The 15,382-nt window shown below is 42.6% G+C and overlaps 1 protein-coding gene across 2 annotated transcripts in view; it reads right to left on the bottom strand.

Annotated features, from left to right (window-relative positions):
- The window catches only part of itgb7 (integrin, beta 7), a 37,311-nt gene that overhangs the window by 7,853 nt on the left and 14,076 nt on the right, over window positions 1–15,382 (bottom strand). For both annotated transcript variants that reach the window (XR_010324851.1, XM_064304770.1), the window contains exons 3-11: window positions 12,092–12,171; window positions 10,446–10,641; window positions 7,283–7,453; window positions 4,930–5,171; window positions 4,448–4,606; window positions 3,698–3,793; window positions 2,816–2,905; window positions 1,942–2,082; window positions 1,048–1,238 (exon numbers count right to left, since the gene is read on the bottom strand). Coding sequence is in view for 1 of the 2 variants with exons in the window: in XM_064304770.1 (XP_064160840.1) it covers window positions 1,048–1,238; window positions 1,942–2,082; window positions 2,816–2,905; window positions 3,698–3,793; window positions 4,448–4,606; window positions 4,930–5,171; window positions 7,283–7,453; window positions 10,446–10,641; window positions 12,092–12,171 (1,366 nt within the window). In the remaining variant the exon portion in view is untranslated. The remainder of the gene's footprint in view (window positions 1–1,047; window positions 1,239–1,941; window positions 2,083–2,815; window positions 2,906–3,697; window positions 3,794–4,447; window positions 4,607–4,929; window positions 5,172–7,282; window positions 7,454–10,445; window positions 10,642–12,091; window positions 12,172–15,382) is intronic.

Genomic DNA, 15,382 nt, shown 5'->3' with positions numbered 1-15,382 from the left:
CAATGATATCAATGGACACTACAAACTTATTTGTGCAATAAGAAACTGGTACTTGAAACGTTGAAAATATTGGAAAAATACGCAAATTATTGGCACTCTGGTCTCAATGTGATATGTCTGACATGTTATTATGACGCGTTATTATGCAAAATGACCAAATACTGGTGTGTATTGAAAAAGCAACTGAAGGGCCTCCATGTATTCAAATTATTATTCAGTGTATTATTTTGTATTTTTCAATACATGCCACAGTATGTATGTTTTTGTATGTTTTCTTTGACTTAGAGTGCTTATCTTGTACTTTTTATTCCTCAATTTGGGAATAGTGGGCTCAGGCCACTGTTGCCCCCTGAGTCCCTCCCTCCTTGTACAGCGCTTCTTTTTTGGTTATTTTAAAGAAAAATGATATTTAAAAATGGACGAGCCACTCGGGGTCCATTACTGCTAAAAATCTTACTGGTGCCCTCCATTAGCTAATTTTTAAAATTTATTTTATTTAACCTTTATTTAACCAGGTTAGTCTCACTGAGATTAGAAATCTCTTTTTCAAGAGAGACCTGGCCAAGAAAGCAGCAGTCGATTACAGACACAACAAAATTAGAACATTTATCATGATTTATCACTGTAATGGCAATGAGTAGTCTGTAGTGCAACTAAGGGTCAAAACAATTACAATTTTCACTGTCCTCCATAATATTAAGCCTTAATGAAACTCTAATGAAAGGCTAAAGGAGCTTTCCCTGACTGGGGACTGGGTACTAGTTATAATAGTTATACTAGTTATACTAGTTACACAGGTGCCATAGACATGACTCAGGAGGCACAGCTGCTTCTCTGAAAAGCCTCTTCTACATTTGGGGGAAAATGGGGAAGCAATTTTCCTAAAATGATCTTATAAAATGGATGGCGTATCAAGTATTTAATTAATAGGTTAAAAACAGGAGAAACAATGAGAAAATGTGATAAGTTTCAGAGTCTGCAGGATGAGCACTTTGCCAACATGACCGTTGTTGGTCACCATCGCTACAGTATTTGCTTTTGACCTGCCTGCAAATTCCACAGCTGAGTGTGCCGTTGCCATTACAGTGGGGAGAGTGTTCTTCTGGTTCCCCGCAGTTACAATCACACAGCGTTTCCACGGTGACCTTCAGCGCCTCACCAATACCCTGCGGTTTGATGACAAATGTTTCTACCCCAGGCAGGCAGGAGGTGGCGGTCACCTTCACGGTGAAATTCACCTGCGAGGGGAGAACAGGAAGACGGCATGGACACAGTGAGGAGAGATCTGGGAGAAAGCCTGTATACTGAGTGAGGTGCATTCTGGGAGTAAAGTTTCAAAATGACACCATTTTGTAAAATAATTATTGCACTGGAGAAGCAGCTAAACACTTTAGGATAGGCAGCAGACTATATGGCAAATACGTGGCTTGTTCTACCAAAATAAGTCACCCTGACACCAAAACACATTGAGTTTTATACACCACTAGACCGCTGGCTACCATCTAACTTTCTCTCTCATTAGCTATCTAGATAACATTAGCTATTGAGAGATAGAGATCGCTAGCTAGCTAGCTAGCTTGTAAGACAGAGAGATGCCTAGGTAGCTACCTAGCTACCGAGAGAGAGATATCGGTAGCTAGCTAGTGAGCAGTCACAAATAATAATTATCAGTGTCATGACATAGCTATAGAAACTAAAGGACAAGCTATGTGCAAATATACATCTTTAATACGCAGTGTAAGGCCGTTATTTCTCTTCAAAAAACTGTAGCTGCACAAGAGCACACTAAAAGGAAGCTCTTGCCCCTCCCTCAGCCTAGTACACGTGAGCGACCCGCCGACTGAATCGCCTGCTGGCGTGACGGCGGGGTAGGAGCGTCGATCACGGCCACGTGCACCGGCAGCACCGGGGGGCTCTCATCAGCGGCGGGAGACGGCGAACCTGCTCGTTGATCTTGACGTTGCTGCACTCGCCGTTCCTCAGCCACGGCGTGTGGACGCCATTGCTGCATTTGGACGTGTAGGAAATGTTCAGTCCTTCAGGGGCACTTAAGTGCTCCAGTAAGATGGTGGATGACAGGTTCTGTGGATAGAGTCCAGAAACATGTCAACATGAAAACACACACGCATGCACGCACACACACACACACACACATATACTCACATTAAAATGCACACACACATTACAAAGAGTATGCAGAAATAACCTTCATTCTGTAATTCATAATAAAAATGTTTTATTATCAACCTGATAAGGAGTTTCCCAAAGATGATTTGTTCTTAAAATGATAATTTCTTGGTTAGCCAGAAAAATGTTATCCCAAAATCAATTCACCTGCTTTAATCTATTTAATTGTTTTAATTAGACTACTCCTGCTGCACACCATTTAATTGTTTTGAATATTTATTATTATTTTTATTTTTTTTTAAGCGTGTAGGCTACTTCCCACAAATTGAAAAAAACAATGATACAGCACAACACTACACAGAAATTCTACGGTAGTTAATTACTACACTTCCAATTACCACACAGACTGCAGTGTGTGACAGGATGGGAACAACATTCCTGTCAATCATTGTAAAATGGCAATTAACTTATAAGTGTGAATTACTGGGGAGGTGCAATGTGATAACTGCCTAACGTGTGTGACTGACGAAGGCTCTACTGCCCTCATCCTGAGGGATGACTGACATGCAGGTCTGAAAACTGCTTAGGGAAAAATGGCGACCCAAATTAATGCATAACAAAAACGCATAATAAATATGCTGGGTAAGAGACGAGCAGCCAGGCAACCTGGAGCCAGAGCAGCACTCACCCCGTAGGCCTCAGAGATGAGCTGGACCACATTACTGGAGTCAGCCTCCAGCACTCCCACCACTGACCTGGGGATGAGTTTGCTCAGAGCCTGGGAAGGGAAGGGATGGGGGTCAGGGGGGACAGGGATGGGGGTCGGGAGGGACAGGGACGAGGGTCAGCGGGGACAGGGACGAGGGTCAGGGGAGACAGGGATGGGGGTCAAGGGGGACAGAGATGGGCATTGGGGTGAAAGGGACGGGGGTCGGAGGGACAGGGATGTTTGGTGGGTGGTATGGTGGTGCAGTGGATAGCACTGTCACCTCACAGCAGAAAGGTCCTAGGTTTGAATTTCTGTGTGGACTTTGCATGTTCTCCTCGTGTCCATGTTGGTTTCCTCCGGGTACTCCGGTTTCCTCCCACAGTCCAAAGACATGCAGGTAGGTTCACTGGAGACTCTAAATTGCACATAGGTGTGAGTGAATGGTGAGTGAGTGGTGTGTGTGCCCTGTGATACATTGGTGGCCTGTCCAGGGTGTATTCCTGCCTCTCACTCACTCGACCCTGACCAGCATAAGCAGGTATAGATCTTGGATGGATGGATGGATTTCCACATACAGTTTTTCAAAAAATAATAGTTGCAGTACAAACATAAGATCAGTTCCTTAGTAAATTATTTACATTACAGATCACATACACACCTTTTAACCACTACATTTTCAGTTAAAAAAACTGTACCAGGCCCCATATTATACGATAACCCCAGTAACAGTTCCAGGCCTCAGTGTTTGCATGTTACCTTTGGTAATGCGAGGAAAGTGTGAAAAACTGACATGAAAAAACTGGTGTCCAATTAAACATGACCCTGAACACATTACATGCATACTAGGCAAAGCGGGCTAACCTGATAGCTGGGGACACTCTTATCTGTGACAGCAAAGATCAGCTGGATGTTGTTGGCCGCGAGGGCCCTGGACAGACGGCCAACCGAGGGGTAGTCCTGAAACATTACATTACAGGCATTTAGCAGACGCTCCTATCCAGAGCAACTTACACAATTTTTTACACAGCATTTACATTGCATCCATTTATACAGCTGGATATACACTGAAGCAATGCAGGGTACAACAGCAGTGTCCTACCCGGGAATCAAACCTGTGACCTCTAGGTTACAAGACCAGTTCCTTACCCATTGCACTACACTGCCGCTGAAATGAGCTGGGAGAGTCAACAGCCGGAGAAATATCCCATTTCCCACAGAATCAAGGGATGACATGGGGTGCCTCGGCAAACTAGCTCAGTTAGCACACATTTTTTGTGTGCCAACTGAGCTAGTAGCTGTGCTGCTGCAAAGCTAACACTAAAAATACTAAGCTAATGCATGAGTGCCATCATAAACGATGTAAAACACATTTGATCCACCTGATTCTGTGACACCATATAAGAACGGCACCAAACTGAAAAACCATTGTGCCCTAAACGTCAGCATGCAGCGTTTCAGAGATCTTGGATAATGCACCTGACTGAAGCACAGCCTCTTGACACATCAACATCCTGTGATTCCACGCTAAAGAGGACGTTTAGCCCTAAGCTCAAACAACAAGCAGGGCAAGAAAAAGAGAGAACAATTCTCTCTATGCAGCCAATCACTCACATATTCAGTGGCTTTGTCATAGTACCCATCTGCGTTGAGGTGGCATTTTCCATCGTTGGGCTGGTAGATGCCAGCCAGCCTGCCATCGCCTGCCATGTGGAAGGTGTCATCGGAGGTGTAGACCAGGATGCGGGTGACGTTGTTCCAGCCGATAGCCTCCTGCGGAGAAACCCGCAACACAAATCAGCCGAAACAAAGAGCATGGCAAAGCTAAAAGGCAAAAAATCAGATATCTGTGAGGTTGAGCCTTTCTGCAAAACCCCAAGTCTCAGAGATACAGTGGTGAAGCATTCTGAGGCATTTTTTCTGATGCAGCCGAATAAAAAGAATTAGCACTTTATCGTGTGGTTAGGGTTAGATTCAGTTTGTAATCCCTCTCACTATTCAAAATATTTTTCTATAAGTCTAAAGAGAATGCCCCGCCTCTAAAGAGAATGCCCTACCTCTAAAGAGAATGCCCCGCCCCTAATGAAAATCCCCACCTGGCAGACTGCCGCTTGCACCATGGCATCAAAGCCAGCCTCGGGAGAGTCCAGGTTGCCCGAGATCCTCTGCATGCTGACCCGGGTGGTGAAGTCCGCCACGTCGTCGGTGAGCCGCAGCACGTTGTGGAAGCTGAAGGCTGGCTGGCAGCTGTCCATGCGGCTGGGGCAGGGGTTGGCCAGCTTGCGCTTCACCTGGCTGACGTAAGGCAAGGCTACCTTGTCCACGAAGGAGCCAAAGCCTACCCAGCATTCGGGGGAAAGGGGGGGGGAGGAATGAAATGAAAAAACCGCTGGCCAAGTCATACCGCTGGGGATGTGAAACTACCTGGCAAGTCCAACCACTGGGCAAGTCAAGGCTTTGGGTAAGTCAAACGCTGGGCAAGTCAAGGCTTTGGGTAAGTCAAACGCTGGGCAAGTCAAGGCTTTGGGTAAGTCAAACCTCCTGGAAAGTCAACCCACCAGGCAAGTCAAACCACTGGGTAAGTCAGCAAAACCAGACTGCCTATTAATCAATGGTTCTCAACCTGCAGCTCGTTGGATTTACAGAAAGATACATTGGCTTTATTCAATTGCAAACTGAGCCACCTACTTCAGCAAAAATTTTAGGCTGGGGTAGGACAATGACATTTTCACAGTACGATAATCGTGTAACCAAACATCATGATCTTGTGATGCATTTTTCTTGTATTCTTGTTTTTTAACACATATATATATTTTTTAACATATTTTTAAACAATGTATCACATGTACAACTTCATAAATTTTTAACCACAGCCAGAGACTTAATTTTAAAACAATATAATATATATTACATAATTTCCTAAATTATGGAATTCATTATCTGAGCCACTGAGACATTACTGTATGCACTTTTAAGTCTCCTTTACAAGCCCATTTTTTAAAACACTTGTTAATTCCTGTTCTTAACTGTATGCCTCACTGTTATTTTAACTAACTTTAATATTTTAATCTTTATTGTGTTTCTAATTCCTTTTTCATTAGGGTTTTATTGTTAGTTTTATTATTTAGATATATATGAAAAGCACTATATAAAGTTTAAAGTTTATGATGACGATGACGATGATTACTATAATAATTGTCACAGAAGTGGGGGGTTAGGACCCAAACGCAGAGTGAGGAGGAAAACACAAAACTCCAAACGGTAAATGTAAACAAGGACTTTACTTACGAAACAGGAACAAAAGCAGGGAACAAAAGACCTCGCAGGGCAACTCTCAAAAAACAAAGAAAACTTCAAAACACAAGAAACAAGAACAAGAAACTCCAAGAATCCAAAAAGCATGTAAAAACGGAACATGGGCAGAAACACACGGGGAGCTACTCTCAGGAGGAAACAAGCAGGGCAGAAACATAACCAGAAGCACACACAAGGATCCAGCACCCGAGTCAGGGAAGACAAGCACTTAAATAAACAAGACACTGACGAGACACAGCAGGGCACAATGCACAATCAAGCCACAGAGCGGGAAGGGAAAACGAGACAACCAAAAAACAATAATTGAATAATTGAAAACAATAATACAATTAAACAGGGTAAATGAACAGAACTAAAAACTGTCATCTGGCAGCACAAAAAGGGAAACGCAGACAAACCACAGAACCATGACAAATAATAATAATAATAATTATAATAAACACTGTAGCAGCTCTGATGTTATATTATTTCATTATGGTTTTTTAGTTAGTTTGGCTGATAACTGGATTTTTTGACACGTGCGATAACTTCATTTGCAACATAGTATACAGTTTATTTTGAAATAGTTTGTATTTTCAATATCACGGTACACTGTCACACCAGTATACCATCACAGCCCACATTGATAACCACTGTATAAGGGATGTTCTGTCACTAGCCTGTCCGCAGCATCATTCGACATGAGACATCCAGTCTTAATATCCGAGAGGGAGTCACTAATCTATTGACAGCTAAAGGCAGCCTCTTTACACCAATAGGGCCTCGACCCTCAGCTTGCTCGATGACATCATGCAATTAATACCTTTGGTCCCCTGCTGTGGCTACAGTCACATTTCAGTCCAGAACTTCCACCAGGTGTGGTTGTGCTTATGGTTATTTTATTGGTCTGAAACAATTAGTACATTTTGATTGAAATTACAATTAAGTTTGGCTGATTTAAATTACAGTGCAATTTGGCTTTAATTGCATATGACATTTTTCTGTCAAAATCCTCTTTCCCGCTTTTTTATTTTGCTTCAGCTTTTTCCAGAAGAATGCATGGCTGAAATGTTGGAATTGGAATATTTAATTTCCCACTGTCTCTTAGACCTGAGGAAAGCTGGTGGGGAACAAGGTTCAGGTCAGGGCACTCACCAATCCTGACTTTCTGTGTGACCATCTTCAAGGCTTTGAGGATCTCTTCACCCAGGTTCTTGATCTTTTCCAGGTCATCCTTCATGGAGAAGGACAGGTCCATCAGGTAGTACAGGTCAATGGGGTATCCTTCCGCCCTCTTGAACCACACCTCAAAGGTCTCTGGGACTCCTGAGGGATCGGGAAGAGACAGCGCCCACTGTTCATCATAGACGACTAACATCCAAAGAAACACATTGCTTCTGTTACAAAGGATAGAAAAAACATGTATAAAGCACACAATGAGCCAACTGTAGCTGGTACAGTATGAACTTCTATAGACTTGGTTGTGATTTGACCAACTATTCCCTTACCCCAAGCCAACAGTTTGAATTAGCTATAGCATATATATGGTTATTTAGACGTGAATGTCCATCATGTCCAGTTTTCCTTGATGACAATCTATGAATTGATGAAAAGCCAGAAAAACTCACAGTAATCCCAATGCTGCTGTGTTCCCAGCAAGCAAAAAATGTTGCTGCATCATTTAACAATGTTACGGTAAAGTTGTTTGTTTGAGAATTACATTACATTGCAAGCATTTAGCAGATGCTCTTATCCAGACTGACTTCAACAGCATTTGCATTTCTTACATAGGACCCAATTATACAGCAGAATGGACCCTTGTAAGAGGGGAGTCAAACTGGGACCCAGAAAAGGCTGGCATTTGAACGAGCCTGCACGCTGGGACTCATCCTGTACTTCAAAGGACCCGAGAACCTTGTGATAAAACAATAGGTTACTCGGACTTCCTCTGAATGGGCAGGCCATTTGGCTCTCTGGACAAGACTGAGATAAGGGGAACTGGACTGGTTGTTTATGGTTGTGTGAGCAAGCCGTTGGCTCTCTGGAATGTTGCCATCTGGACACAACCAAGATAAGGGGAACTAGTCTCTTTGTCTAGGGTTGTGGGGGTGTGTGTGTTGGGGCCATTAAGGGTAAAAAGATCATCAGGCCTCTGGCAAAATAGTGGGGCAACTGCGCTTGACAGTACCACAGTGCCCTTATGTGGGCCCCTCTGTCATTACACTTTTTATTTCTTTTCTGGATCTGGACTCTAAACCATCTGTTTATCATATTCAAAAACCCAGTAAAATCTTACAAACCATGCACATGTTTTCATTATATTACTGTATTATGCCTTATGTAGTAAGAACATGGATAACATGTAAAATGGTTCAACAAAAGGGTATTTTCATGACAACTCCACCATAATATTACATCCCCTGGACATGTTTGGTATGGACGTATTCAGAAAAATTCAAGAAATTGAATGAAATATATTTCATACCAAATAAAATCACAATGGAATGTCCTCTCTGGTAATCATCTCCTTTTCCCAATTTCCCCACTAATTGTTTTAACAGCCTCCGAATGGTGGGGGCCGAAATTCCAGATTTTATTTGGCCAGGTTAATTCATGGCAATGCCGCCTAGACCAAACGCGGGATTTGGCTTAAAAGGAAGGGAGACAAAGCAATCTGGGAAGATCGTAATCGACTTCCCACATTGCACATACTCTGTGCTCTGTGTGTAGATAGACAAGGAAGATCGTAATCGACTTCCCACATTGCACATACTCTGTGCTCTGTGTATAGATAGACAAGGAAGATCGTAATCGACTTCCCACATTGCACATACTCTGTGCTCTGTGTGTAGCTAGACAAGGAAGATCGTAACCGACTTCCCACACTGCACTGTGTTCTGTGCGTAGCTGAACAGGGAAGATCGCAATCGACTTCCCACACTGCGCAGACTCTGTGATTTCATGTGTAGCTGAACAGGCTGGGTAAGAACTTTACTCTGTATTTATGTTTTTAAACCTTCCGTATTTTATAATTGATTGTGAATTTGAAGCTAATGACCTACCTGCCTGTTAAATAAATTCTTCTTATTTTTAACTTGCGTGGTCTTCATGACTCTAATTCATTTTATCTTCTTTTCAGCCAAAATTCCGATTAAATACTCAGGGGGACAATTATGACTAGGACCTACTGATCAGGGGTCTAGTACAGCGAAAGTCTTTAGTGAGGTCTTCAAGTTAGATAGGCGACCACGATCTGCCCGCTAACGGGATTGGTGTTGTATTGGTTCTGGTGTTTTGGCTTAAGAGGACCCATGGGCGTTATACGCCGGTTCTTGTCAAATTCGCCTTAAGGAGCCCGATAGATACACACTGTCCTGGGCTCATAACTATCTATGCACAAAGGAAGGCATGTATTATGGTGGTCAGCCTCCTACCCTCTGGGGGCTTCACCGAACTGAGATTTAACAATAGTGCTAAACCCGGGAGCATATATTGAGGAATGATGGCACAAGATAGAGTCGAGTGTAACCACTCCAAGATCCACGTATAGTTAAAACCAAAATTTAAATTATAATTTCATTTGGAGTCAGATTATTACGAGAGTAAAACCTAGTAACTGTTACGCTTACTTGCTGTGGTCATGGATATATTTGATGTGTTGTTCCGCGCATTTGTGAATATTCTGATGCTCCCATTGAAATATTGACAGTCCGGCGACAGATCAGATATATCTCTGATGACAGCATAGCCCCGTTTGCGAATGGAGAGTAATCAGAATGCTACTGGTCCGTTTCAGGCCAGTCTTAAGCGGGATATGAAGCAGCGCATTCATATCTGACCCGCGGCGATGGAACCAGTGCATTCTTAAGTATAATTGTGCCCTGTTCTTATGAACAGAGGAAAAATAACACCTCCGGTTTTGAATCACACCAGCAAAGGGAAAACACGCGGTGCCTTCCCCTCCAGCTACAAACCCTCATTGGTCTAGCTGTGAGGTGTTTACACCCTGAAGCAATTCAAATGAAGTACCTTGATCAAGAGTATAACAGCAGCATGCTACTAGGGAACTGAACCTGCAACCTTTAAGTTACAAGCCCAGTTCCCTAACCATAATACTAAACTGCTGCCAAGGACAATAACATAGTAGAATTTTTTTCCCTTACCACATCCAAAACCATTGTTTTCCAGCCAGGAGGTAACAGAGTTCCAAGCAATCATACTTTTTAGTTTACACCGTAACAAAATAAAACACCGAACTTTGATTTGGCTCACTGGGTTCAGACAGACTGAATGACATGGCATGAGTACCGGCTCTTACCGACACGGATCTTGAGGTGGAGGCTCTGGGGCTGCAGCTGCACCACGTTCTCAGAGTCACTCCGCAGGTCGATGTTCTTCAGCACTTCTACGCGGGACAGTGGGTTGACCACGTACCCCTTCTCACAATTCCTTTCCTTGAGAGCCTCGGCTGTGTCGCACCTCCGCTCGTTTGGCTCCCCAGCCTTCAGGAAGTCCTGTGGACTCAAGTTGGTTACCAACGTCAGGGTGCAACAAAGGAGAGCTTGAGGACAAACTTTGATGTTAGCATTACATGATATTAGCCCAATGATGGCCCAATCCGGAACAACAATGAGCCCCTGGGACGACAATCAGTGATTTTATCCCGTGTAGTGTGATATGGTGGTTCCCCCATGGAGCATGGGTTCCCCCCTTGAGCCTGGTTCCTTCCAAGTTTCTTCCTCTCGGTTACCAGGGAGTTTTTCCTTGTCACTATTGCCTTAGGCTTGCTCCTTTGTGGGGTTTAGGTTAGGATTGTCTGTGAAGCGTATTGTGACAATTGTTTGTGAACTGTTCTATTATAAATACATTTTGATTTGATTTGAAAGACTTCACGTGAGAATTTTTTCTATACACTGTTCATCTCCCCCGATTCCTCCCCCTGTCCCTTTCCCCCTCCCTATCTGCAGTCACTAGTGGCCCTCCCCCTGTCCCTTTCCCCCTCCCTATCTGCAGTCGCTAGTGGCCGTCCCAGATGTGTCCTATCTGGTGACACAAGCCACGTCAAAAGGTAATTGTCTAGTGTAACTTTGACAACCTCAAATGATTGTAAAATGTTGCGTAGATTGGACAGGCCATTAGAAGCTTGGAAGAGATGGCCTGTGGCAGCTGAAGAGGCCCATTGTGACGTCAGTTGCAAGAGTGTTGTTCAGGTTCTGAATGTTCCATCAGTGTTGATCAATGGGAAATTTTTTGATACAAAATCATATCTCAAAACATATTTGAGGCATTGTCACAAAAAGCACAAGCAAGGCAATTAGTAGATACACATCCTTCTAGTCAAGATGATGGTGGTTGCCATTTCACTGAGAAACTGTCTTCTCTCTAGTTTCACTGAGTTCTTCCTGTAGTTGTGGCGCAGTTTTAAGATGGTTTCTTTAGATAGATACCACAAGACATTTTTTTTTGTCTTCTGCCTCTGATGTTATTCTTATTCTTCCTGGTCTTCTCTGTTAACCGTACTGCCCATCAGGTGAACTCTTCTGAGTGTGTACTGAACACTGAACCTGGAAATATTCTCAACACACTGTACACAAATGACTTCAACACATTCGACCTTTACTTTTTGTCAGTGAAGGGGTGCAAAGAAAAATCTTTTAAAAATAAAATACAATTAAAACATTTTCAAGAAAAAATGAATTCATGACAGCAAATCCCTTAGCAAGCATACTCATCCAAAGTTCAAAGCTGATGCATTGTTAAAAAATAATAAAGCAATAAAAAAATAAACACCATAAAACCATTATTATTATTATTATACTTAAAAGACACTCCATAACATATTGTTTTGGGCATTTCAAATGGGAGGATAAAGAAAAAAACAGGTGATAAAAGGAAAAGAAGACCAGTGGGAGAAAAGAAGAGAGAGAGGGCAGAAGAGCTTGAGGGGTCAAAGGTCAGCCTCACCTGCTGCCAGCACCAGGCACAGCCTGGGACCTTCAGGCACTCTTTGCAGTTGGGCTGGGCCTGGCATCCTCTGGCTGACCCTGGGAAACATGCCCACCACAGGGTATCAGAACCACACCCTCCCTCACAGTTACCCCCCTCGCCTCACCTCACTCTTACAAATGGGTTCCAGGCCAGTGCTGGGTAGTGTAGACCAGTGTTTCTCAACCCTGGTCCTGGGGACCCGCTGCCATGCTCCAACACACCTGATTCAAATGAATCGGTCTTCATCAAGCTCTGCAGAAGCCTGAGAATAACCCATTCATTTGAATCAGGCGTGTTGAAGCAGGGAGACGTCTAAAACATGCAGGGCAGTGGGTCCCCAGGACCAGGGTTGAGAAACACCGGTGTAGACAATACAGGTACTAGCCTGGTTCAAATTTTAGCTGAAAGCAGGAGAGGATGCCCTTTGCTGTATATATACACACACACATTACCTTCCAGCTATTAGAAGTCAACCTAGATTTTTTTCATTTTTTTTAATACATACAATCCATTTATACAGCTAGATATTTCACTGAAGCAATTCAGGGTAAGTACCATATTCAAAGGTAGCAACACCCTTAACAACAGCAACAGTCGGTAATCAAACCTGCAACCTTTATTTATGTATTTATTTATTTATTTCTCTGTTATTTTACCAGGTGAGTTCCATTGAGATTTCCATCTCTTTTTTCAAGGTAGCCCTGAATGTAGTTCAGTGGTGAATAACTTGGTGATGATCAAATTAAATTTTCTTTATGGATGCCGTGTGCTATAAATGTTATCAATTTGCTAAATGCACACCGTTAAATAACATTAAATGGACTATTAGTACATGCTAATGAATAAAACAATTGTCATTGCTTTAGAAAGGCAGACATTTGAGCATCACAGTTTAAAGCAAGAAATGAGTTCCAGGTAACTCAACAAGCAACTTTAACATCAATGTTGTGTTTCAAAGTTATAAATATGAACAGATGTATAGCATTTATTCAAAATAATAAACATATCAGTTGTTATATTGTGCCAGTACTTATTTCCTTCTCAAGCTCTTTGTGCCCAAGCACCTGTGTAGCAATGTTAATACAGAAACATGCTGAAATTTCCTCAATGGATATCTTTGGGGGTTTTCTTGACTTGGACCCATTTTTCTGAACCAATTCTAATTGGTAATGATAAAAAGTTTGTCACATCAGTGTTGTTCACCTTGCTTTGCAATGCAATCCAATGGGGCCAAACGATCCTTGAAATGCCTCCTAAATGTGGTTTTCCACCGAATAAAAGTTTGATTAGTATATGCAAATGTATTTAATAGATAACTGTGAGCAGTTATTGCTCCAGACTTAAAAATAACTTTCATTTTCGACACTACACCTGCACAGCAGCAGTCTGTATTAATGCAGCCAGGGGGGTGCTGGTAGAGCTGTTCACTATAGTAACTTCCTTAGCAGCATATGCTTCTATGGAAATTGTAGTTTTTACTGAGAGAAGAATGTGTCTTTCCACTAAAAGAAGCAGTCTGTCCGAAACTGAAACACAGAATACCTGGTAATAAACTGACGGAAAATTAGGTGAATGAGCGCCCCCTTCAGGCTCGGCAGTAATTAATGTGTGTGACCTCCTAATACCGCATTTCAGAGCAGTGTGGAGTGGTTTCCAGGGTGACCAAAGCTCCGCAAAGAACGGTGTGACAAAATAAAAATATAAAAATATTAAAACATTACCGAACCGCTTGGTGGAAATAGTTAAAGGAGTAACATGGTGGTTGAACGTGACACTTCCCAGTTGTCTTTAGGCAACAACAAAAGAAATGTGCATAATTTTTTATTATTCAGTCATTTCAATGTACTTTAAAACGTATTTTTCTAAGCCTAAATTTCCCACTATAAAAGTTCACCCGAACCGTCTGGGCGTGGTAATGAGAACTGTCAGTTAGCTATGATTGACAGACCGTGCCCCGTTACCATAGCTACCCCCATGATACGCGCTCTTTTTGGGAGACTTTTCACAAACTAGCTAGCTTAGTAGTATATCAAGTATCGATAGATAGCTAAGGTAAGGACGTTGACTTACATCCAATTATAATTTTTGCTATCTAGCTAGTCAAGTTAAGATAAAAGCACAACTATAACGTCCTCATAAAAGCAAATTAGCTAGCCAACGTTATCGATATCATTGCCTTATGAAAGTAAACTACCTATCTAGCTAACGTTAGCTAGCTAGCTAAATGAATATAACCAGAAATAATCTAATAGTCCTTAAAAGGCACTCTAATTTAAGTGAACGTAACGTTAGTCAAATATTTGCATTGTCTTGCCTGTAAACCAGCGGCGCAAACTATGGGTCTCGAGTTATCCATGGGTTTACGGGGCGTGGAAAGGGGAGTGGTTACTGTGTTCGTGACGCACCAAGTTGACAACTTTCTCAACCGGTTGAAAATAGGACAATAAATTAAAAACGCAAATTTCTCCAAAAATACAGAACGGACATATTTAATACCGTACTCATTGTGTTTCTTCAATGCCGCTTGTGCAAACAGCACATAAAACCGAGAAAGTGTGAAAATCACCATGGTACTCCTTTAAGGAAAATGGGACCGAGTAAAGAAAAAAAAAACTAAATTATCCTTTGGCCCTCTTATTATGCTGAAACTTCATGACGCATTTTATGTTTGGGGGTCAAATTGACCCCACAATTTAAACCGATACAAATTATTGTAAAAGAAACATTTTCACTTTGACACTTCGTAGTATCTCCCAACTTAGATAAAAATCAGGATAAAATATGTCTTTGTTCCCAAACATTATGGAGCTCACCGTATTTTGTGTGAACAATTATTTTGTAGAGAATATACTGTATGAACTAAATGACAACACTTGATGCTTTGTGACAGTGTGGAGGATAGATAGCGTGTTCGCGGTCAGTACTGACCTTGAGCCATGCTACCGCGCTGTCAGGCCTCCACCCATTCTAATGGCAGCAGGTACCGCTATCATCTCAGCTGCACAGACTGCCCCGCGATCGACCACCCTCCCGCTCACTGCGACCGTGAGCCCAGGCATCCCCCGAATGCCGCCCTCCTGCCGCCTGAGCGGAGGTCTTCAGAGCCGTCTGTTAATGGGGACACCCGCCCAGCTGGAGCTGGAGGTTCGCCATATATTCTGAATGCCTGTGGCAGAACCATGCTCAAAGAAAAATATGGGCTCGATATGTGTGCAGGTACCCCTTTCATCTGTTTGCCCCTCCCCAATTTAGTGTGACTTAACAGAA

The sequence above is a fragment of the Anguilla rostrata genome, chromosome 13 (genome assembly GCF_018555375.3).
Source record: "Anguilla rostrata isolate EN2019 chromosome 13, ASM1855537v3, whole genome shotgun sequence".
Classification (NCBI taxonomy): Eukaryota; Metazoa; Chordata; class Actinopteri; order Anguilliformes; family Anguillidae; genus Anguilla; species Anguilla rostrata.
This window is presented reverse-complemented; position numbering and strand designations above follow the sequence as displayed.